This window comes from Convolutriloba macropyga, unplaced genomic scaffold (genome assembly GCF_964194025.1).
Source record: "Convolutriloba macropyga unplaced genomic scaffold, txConMacr16.3 SCAFFOLD_3623, whole genome shotgun sequence".
Lineage (NCBI taxonomy): Eukaryota > Metazoa > Xenacoelomorpha > Acoela > Convolutidae > Convolutriloba > Convolutriloba macropyga.
This window is the reverse complement of record NW_027451154.1, coordinates 17,501-26,427: the sequence shown is the minus strand read 5'-3', so window position 1 is coordinate 26,427 and position 8,927 is coordinate 17,501. Positions and strand designations below refer to the sequence as shown.

At 33.2% G+C, this 8,927-nt stretch overlaps 1 protein-coding gene across 1 annotated transcript in view; it reads right to left on the bottom strand.

Annotated features, from left to right (window-relative positions):
- Positions 1-3,026: 3,026 nt before the first annotated feature.
- The window catches only part of LOC142356433 (arylsulfatase B-like), a gene marked incomplete at its 3' end in the record, with an annotated part of 8,179 nt that continues 2,278 nt past the window's right edge, over positions 3,027-8,927 (bottom strand). The window contains exon 2 of the mRNA XM_075408345.1: positions 3,027-3,252. Coding sequence (XP_075264460.1) covers positions 3,027-3,252 — 226 coding nt within the window. The remainder of the gene's footprint in view (positions 3,253-8,927) is intronic.

Here is an 8,927-nt window from a genome sequence, read left to right as displayed (position 1 = left end):
GGTCTGTTTTCCTGTTTTTGGACACGCCGTGCTTGTATTTTTTTGAGTGCCTAATGTTCAGTTTTTCTCTCTCTCTCTTTGGCACACCGTGCCTTGTGTTTTTTTTTCGTGCTTTTTTTGTTGTTTTTCTAGCGCATTTTTGTTTTTCTCTTGTTTTTTGGCACTCCGTGTTATAATTTTTTTCGTTTTTCTGGTCTGTTTTCCTGTTTTTGGACACGCCGTGCTTGTATTTTTTTGAGTGCCTAATGTTCAGTTTTTCTCTCTCTCTCTTTGGCACACCGTGCCTTGTGGTTTTTTTCGTGTTTTTTTTGTTGTTTTTCTAGTGCATTTTTGTTTTTGTCTTGTTTTTTGGCACTCCGTGTTATCATTTTTTTTTCGTTTTTCTGGCCTGTTTTCCTGTTTTTAGACACGCCGTGCTTGTATCTTTTTGAGTGCCTATTGTTCAGTTTTTCTCTCTCTTTGGCACACCGTGCCTTGTGTTTTTTTTTTCGTGTTTTTTTTGTTGTTTTTCTAGTGCATTTTTGTTTTTCTCTTGTTTTTTGGCACTCCGTGCCATCAGTTTTTCTGGCCTGTTTTCCTGTTTTTGGGCACGCCGTGCTTGTAGTTTTTTTTGAGTGCCTAATGTTCAGATTTTCCTCTGTGTTATAGAAAGTCTTCAACCCAACTGCAGCCCCGCTTCAACCCAACTGCAGCCCAGCTTCAACCCAACTGCAACCCAAGAAAGAAAATCAAGAAAAAGAACATCAAGAAACAGAAAAGTTGAAAAAAATCAAATAAAAGAGTTCGAAGATGGAAGGACTTCTTTGCTGATGCCTTAGATTAATAATTGTCTGGTGATAATCATTATTCCGCTTTTTTTGTCGATGCCCAAAATATGTGTACATTCAATTATTGCGACGGTTTATATTTTTTTCGAGCACTTTAGGACGTTTCGCGCGAGATTTTTAGCTGTAGGAAGTACTTAAAAAAAAAGGGTTATCTTGTAAGATTCTGGCAGAAAAAATGGCTATCTTGTAAGATTCTGGCAGAAAAATGGTTATCTTGCAAGTTTCTGGCAGAATGAATGGTTATCTTGCAAGATTCTGGCAGAAAAATGGTTATCTTGCAAGATTCTGGCAGAAAAATGGTTATCTTGCAAGATTCTGGCAGAAAAATGGTTATCTTGCAAGATTCTGGCAGAAATCTTGCAAGATTATGCATAATCTTGCAAGATTCTGGCAGAATCTGCCAGAATCTTGCAAGATAACCATTCGAAATCGACTAGGGTAGTTGACTGGCAGGAATGTGCTAAAAAGGCAGTCTTTCATTTTTGAACAATAATTAACAAACAGCAGAAGATCAGAGGATAAAAGGATTTGCTCGTAAGTTTTCCATCAACAGTTTACTTTTGGCTTCTAGCAATTGCTCCCATGGGTATTTAAATGAAATTCATAGAAATATTTCAGAGCTTTTTTTTCAAAGATGCATAAGCTTTGTTGTTAGTTCTTAGAACATTTCTGAAGCATTTCTAGTTCTGCTCCGTTTGTGTTGTTACTCTCTGCCTCATTTTAATTTTCTTGAAAACTTTTTTGATTCACTCTTGAGAGTTGTTCAAGAACTAATAATAAATCTAAAATTTAAAAACTTAAAGAATTGATTTCTGTAACAAGCGCCCAATTTTTTTCGTTTGATTTTTTTGAGTTCATATATGAGTTTTTATTCAAATTTATCAGGTATTAATGGTATTCGTAGAATCTAAGCTGTTTTAACACCTAATGAAGACATTTTAATTCTGATCTTTCCTGGGTGTTGTTCGTCTTGTTTTTCATAGTTCAGAAGATGTGGAGGTCAAAGTGTGGAGGTGTTAAAACTATTTTGACTTCAATGAGATACAGCAAACGAACTAAAACCTATTAATTGGTTCGATTCGTTGTCGAATTTTGCATTTTTAATTATCTTACTTGTGCTAGAGTGTCTTCTTTTTTGCTTTTGTTACGGAGTAGGATATTAGAATTTTTATTTTTGGTTTTGTGTCCAGCTTTTTAATTTTAACGTGTTCCCCAATTTTGGATTGAAATTAAGAAATTTTCCCAGTATTTTTGATTGATAAAATTTGCATTATATAGGTTAAAAATATATATTGCTTCTTGAAATTATATTACTTCAAAAAAAATCAGGTTTGCACCAAATAAAAGGTTGAGATTCATTGTTTATATTAACTTTTTTGCTTCCAAGTTTTGAGGATGAGTGGGGTGGAAACATTTTGACGACGCAAATTAGCGAGCTTCCTCGTCAAATTTTAATGAGCCGAATAAATCAAAATGAACTTAACTTTTTAACACCTCTGTGTAGTTTTTCAAAGGTTTGAATGACTTTTACTGCAGTCGGTTGATTGCATTCGATTATTCATACCTCCTTACTCTTTCCTACCAGTCTTGTCTTCTTCCTCTGCAGCAACCCGGGCCGAGGTGTCCACCCATAGTCCACCGTTATTAAGCGAGATTAAGGTTTTAAAGCCTTTTCCACTCTTAAATAGCAGGGAAAAGAGTGTAAGAGTATAATTTGTTAAGGGGGGCACTAACGTTGTAAAAATATTATTTTTACACTCTTTAAACTCTTTTCCCCGCTATTTTTCGGCAAAATCCTCGGTCCGGTATCAGACTTTTGTTCATATATTTTTTTGTTTTCAACTTAGATTTACTCAAGTTTACGGTGAAATAAATGCGTTGAATATTCGCCGGTGAAAGTATTATTATCACCGCTTTTGGTTGACAGCCGTGAAATATTTTTCTTTAAAGCTTGAGCCTTGAATTTTTTTGTCTGAAATCTTCAAGTCGTACAAAAATTCACTGGTATGATTTGAAGTGATTTTAGCAGTAACTTTTTTGGCAAAATTCAGGTATTTACCGACAATAATTTTATTTTCACCACTTTCACCGCATTAAGTGCTGAAAATTGTAAATCTCAAAAAACCATTCAACGCATTCATTGTAATTTTTACATTTTAAGACGCTTTGACCCGAACATAAAATATAATTTTAACCCACTTTTTCTGGAAAGATCCCAAGTGCCATTTGCCCACCATGTGGCTTTCGTATCCTAATTTGTTCAGATACTCTGGCATCAGTTTGAATTCCAGCGGTATCCCTTTCCTCTCACCAGAATCGATCACAAAATTTTGGAGCCCAACTCGGAAAGGGTACCGCCCACTCATTAGTGATGCCCTGCTTGGGGTACACATTGAAGCTGTGTAGTAATTGTTCAAGATAATTCCTAAAATAGAAAACTAGACAGAACACGGCCAATTTCGTCATGACTCATTTTTCAGCTATTTTTTGCGTTTTCCGGACCTATTTTGGACGATTTATCGTCAATTTTCGCGTTTTCCGGACGTGCCAGCACTTGACACAAGACTTGTCAAGTCTTAGTACTTGATTGAAGACATGCCAAGTCTAAAAAGTAACATGATCACAGCTCTGATAGATTACTGATGCGACTTGCAATAAGACGTTTTGAGTGCTGATTAAGACTTGACGTTCAGTACGCGCACTCATTCCAACAATCACTTCCAATTTCCCGTAAAATATGATTTATTAGACAGTAATTTTGTAACAGAAAATGGCAAAATGATAAATAATTGGAAACTTAGAAAATAGCGATTACAACAAAAATGTAGGGAAACTTATGGCAGTTTGTGTCGCTTTTGTCAACATAATAAAACCTGACATCGGAGGACTGCACCGTTGCGAGCAATCTTTTTAGCGTGCAAGGTTTGTGTGATAATTGACAGAAAACATAATGACAGTCACATAAATGACTCAGAAAGTTTCAATTTTTTATAACTTCCCTTGAAACTTTTTTCAAACCATTTTGCTCTTTCCAAAAATAACTCAAGTCCCAATGCTCGGCTGAAAATTTATTTCTAAGGAAACTTAACAATATTGAATATCGTGGCACAAAAAAAGTTAATAAGGTTACTTGCTAACGATAAAACTGTCCTCTAATCCTGTTTTTTTTTCAACATTAGCCCACAATCATCATTTATTTTTACATTTTCTCTCAGCAAAATCAAATTTTATATTCATTACCACTACCAAAAATGGCACCATTTGGTCCATTTTATCTCTTCAATTCCCCAAAACGCATCTAAAACTTATAAAAAAGTCCTTACAGTGAGAGGTATGGCGACATAGAGAACCGATTACACTAATTAGTTTATACTCCTGAATTAAAGATTATAGTAAAACTATAGTTGTTCAAACCCCACTTGTGGGGGGAGGAACGATATACTCAAATGGTTTTTTTTTGTTCAGAAAACTTTGGCCGATCGATATATTCATCGCAGAGAAATCTGAGTAGAGTCATTAAAAATCTCTTCCAGTGTAGAAATCAAAAAAAAATTTTTGAATTTCTTTTGTTTCGAAGAGTTATCGTGGATAAAACTTTTGAGTGAATAAGGGATATTTGGCCTGATTTTGTTGACTTTTAGCGTAATTTTTGTTCAAATTAGGATTCTTTCAACAGAAAAATTAATTCAAAAATGCATTTCACGCCACAAAAAGAATCAATTTTGGGTTCCTAACAGACGAAAGGCGATAAAAAGACTAGTTCTGGTCTCAGAGGTAAGTTTACTTTAAAAAAACTAAAATTCTATTTGAGAGCTCTTTTTTTTAGAAAAGTTATCATATTTTTTTTCTTAAGTCAACTAGAGACTAGTCAATTTTCATACTGAAGTTCCGTCAATGACAAACGTGATCTCCAGTTTAATTAAGCCCAATGAACAAAAAATTTGTTTTCAAGGAATCCCTCGTGTTTTTTTTGGCTTCGACTCTTGAGTTTTCGTAATTTTAAATGAAATTTTTGTTTTCTTTCGAAACCTTACTAAATTTTGGGAGTCTTATTAAACAGATATTTTGACTAAAAATGCGTTAGGTTTGGCAATGATTATTAAGTGAACCTATCTTGAGCTTTGAGTGGACAGCTAATGGCTGTTAGTACTTTAAAAATGATATTTCGAGAATTAACTTTTAACATTAACCGATCATAGACCTATTCTCCTGAATTTTTAGTCATCCTCAGTAACGAAAAGACCCCCTTCTTTTCTACTGCAACCAAAATTAATTAGGTTAGTTGTTTTAACTTCCTACTAATTGTTATATGACTTCAATGCCACAAGATTTTAAAATTTTCTTAAAAATTTTTTGGATATTTTCTTATTATTGGTCCCTCTTGAAATCTTATCACATAATCTTGATTTTGATATCCCTCATTGGCTTAAAGAAGATGTTAAATGGATCACGGATAAAGTTTTCAGAGAAAACATTATTGTTTGAAGGGCTTCGGCGTTTTCTTCGCGCACTTTTCTTCTGAATTTTTGGTTTTTGCATGTATTTATTGTTGTTTCTATAGCCATAAGACCTATTGTAATGTCTTTATGATTTCATATGCATGCAAAATATACTTGTCTTCCAATCGAGGGATAATGAGCGTATTTATTGACTCCCGTTGAAAGCTATTGAAGTTAATGGCTGCTTAGACTTTGGAAATGATTTTTTGGATAAATTTTTTAACACGAGGTTAACCCTTATTTCGTGAACTGTAAGTTAGTCTCAGTCTTTCTTTTTCTACTCCAACCAAAATTAATCTAATTAGCGAATTATGCTCTAACTTTTGGTGTTATGACTTCGATGAACGAGTTTTCATTTTTTTAAAAAAAAATTTTTTGGTTATTTTTTGTAGTAATTCTGGTTCCTTTTGGAATATTGACACATTATACTAACATTGATAAATAACTTGGCGTGGACCAGAAGTTCATCGGATCATACATAAAATTTTCAGCGAAAAACTAATGGTTCCAACGGCTTCCATTATTTCTTTTCTCACTTTTCTCATTATTTTCTAGGTTTTTCCTGTGTTTGTTGTTGTTTTCAATGTCACTAATTTTTTGTAATGTCTTTTTCATTAGTTATGAATGAAAAACATCATCGTCATCTCATCAAGTCATAACTTAGCGTGTTTTTTGGCTTCTTAGGAATCTATTGAATTAAATGGCGTTGATAGTACGGTTTTTCTCAAAACATTTCGTTGTTTTAATGTATTTGTTCATGTTTGTTGATTCATTGCAGTGAAATCGTTAAAAAGCAGATTCCCATTGCTGTTAAAAATTCAATGAAGGAAGAAATGTTTCGCCAGAAAAATTCATTTTTAATGGCTTCGACACTTTTCTCGCTCGATTTTTTTTGAAATTGCTGTGTTATCATTTTTTTTTATTTTTTAGGTAACCGTAAAACGCTGAACGGTCTCATAAGCTTGTAATTGAATATTGATTGAAAAATGTTACCCAAAGCAGTCAGGTTATAGCGAATAGTCTTAAAATTTATAATATTGTTTATTTTTAAGATTTAAATGATTTTTCAGTTTTTTCAGTTTTTGTTGTTATCTTCAACTTGTAACTTTATCTCACCCTTGAGAGGTCCCATGCAATTCCCTTTATTTTAAAAGTTAATAAGTTTACTGATGTTATGATGTAACTGATCTTTTGTTTGCTGGAAAATATGTGTTTTCATAAAAATTTATGTGAGTGCTATATTTTTGTTTCTTTTTCTCCTGCTTTAGCACAAGAGCGTAAGAAAAGATTCCAATTATTATCAAATGTGGCCCAATTGAACCTATTCATTCATTCAGTGTAACTTGAGCTGAATTAGTATAAATAGAAACTGAAACAAAATTACATAATATTCAGATAATAGCTAATGATTTTAATGGCTACACTAATTTGTGTGTTCGCAATGTTTTCAATTTGTTGTTCGTAATTTTTTTCGTAATTTCGGAGTTTTTCTGCATCTATAGTCCGTTCCTTTGGCTTATTCTAACCAGAGACAGATCTTATTGGCTTTAATATGACTTTTTAATAAATTCATCAAGAATGATTTCGTTAGAAGCTAATGATTTTTAAGACTTCAAATTATTTCGTTTAAAAAAGGTTGATTGATTTTTGAATTTAGCATTACCTCGTCCCATTAAAGAAAAATTCCATCTGCCGTGTAGTTAAGAAAATTTGAATTTGTGTATTAGGGGTTTTGTCTGAAAGTTTTGTTTTTGTTTTTTTGTTTTTGCTGTTCTTTTTCTCGTAGTCTTTTCAATGCATACCTCGTTGTAATGAGACATGGAATTAATTAATTGAATTATTAGTTAAATTGTGTAACGATTTTTTTAAAACTCAAACATCTTTTTTTGATGATCGTTTTGTGAAAAATGTAAGTGAAAGGACAGTTCAGTCAAAAATATAGATGAGCGCGGGTCGGAACATCATGTGCAAGCGCACGCTAACGAGCCTCCATGTTGGTTTTATATGTTTCAATGCCTTTGTCACAGAATTCTACAAACTAGATCAAAATTAATTACAATCAGTTGTTAGGGGTACGGGCTCTAAATGGATGTGTTCAAGAATTAAAATACTTCAAATAGCATTTATACAGAGGTGCGAAAACTAAGATAAAAATATAACTTCAAAAAAGAATTTGCTATCAAAGTTCAAACCATAGTTCAGTTAAAATATGTCTAAAAACACAAGCTTCTAGTTTATGAATTCACTGTGAATTTTAGGAAGATAAATAGCTAATCACCTGGGAATGAAAAGTCGTAAAAATTTAAGCATACCTATAAAAGGGTAAAAATTTATCGTTTTGAAATTAAACAGCATAAATAAACAAAAAAAAAACAATTATGTAGTTTTGAGGGTTACTGGGTAATAGACTGAGCGACAATATTCAACAGTTTACATACATATTAATATCAGAGGCCAATTTGATCACAGGCACAGTTTATCATAGTTCCTAATATGATACGCATAAAACAATGGCATTAATAATTACTCCGAGAAGTCTTTATTTTTAAGTATGTTTTCAACCGTTTATTTAGGTAGCTGCAGAACAAGATTTTAAATAGTTCTTTCTGATTGCATATCTGTTCAATCACAAGAGGAGAAATTGTGAAGAAGTTTGTGTTTTGTATGCTCCACAACAGGGCGGGTTGATTTGACAAGCAGCTCACAACTAGACTTGTACGAAAAAATGAAAACCAAAGCTGTGTTGTTAGATTAGAACACACCTATTACCAAAATAGCAACAGAAAAATCAAAGAGCGCCTCACCCTTGGATAACACAAGCATCAAAAAGATCCTAGCAATTTGTCCAGCTATCAGTAGTTATTTTTCTTCTACAAAACTGTTGGGAAACTTTTATGGCTCAAACAGACTGAATAACTAAAAACAGACAAAAATAGAAACACTGTTTCCATCAATCCCACCATTCACACGTCCCAAAACAGGCCAGCGCAGTTAGTTAGTGATCAGTTTTCGAAACTTAATTATAGAAAAGTGGTGATAATTTTTTGATAGGTTTTGTATTCAGATACCTTGAAAAAAGTCTTAACAGTTCATAATGTGAACTATACAATGCAACTTCAGAAGATAAAATAATTGTCTTGATGCATTACAATTCAACCAAACGAGGCAGGATTGTGAAGTAGTTAGGGTTTTGGTGGGCTCTACAACTGGGCGTGCCGATTTAGACTTGCGGATAAAATGAAAACGACAGCTGCGTCGTTGGATAAAATTTATTTGTGGTTTGAGAACTGAATAAAAATAATTTTCAGAAAAAAGTCAAAAATAGCGTCAGATATGGTTCTCATGGTTAGATAAGAAAATAAATAAGCCTACCAACTTATTGGCTTTTCTTCTACGAAAAAACAAGAAAAATTTTTATAGCCCAAACATACTGAATAACTAAAAACAGAGACAATTGAAAACATCGTTTCTAACAACCCCTCCCCATAAGCAAACATACACACACACACACACACACACACACACACACACACACACACACACACACACACACACACACACACACAAAAACATCCACCAACAAACACATTAGACATTTACA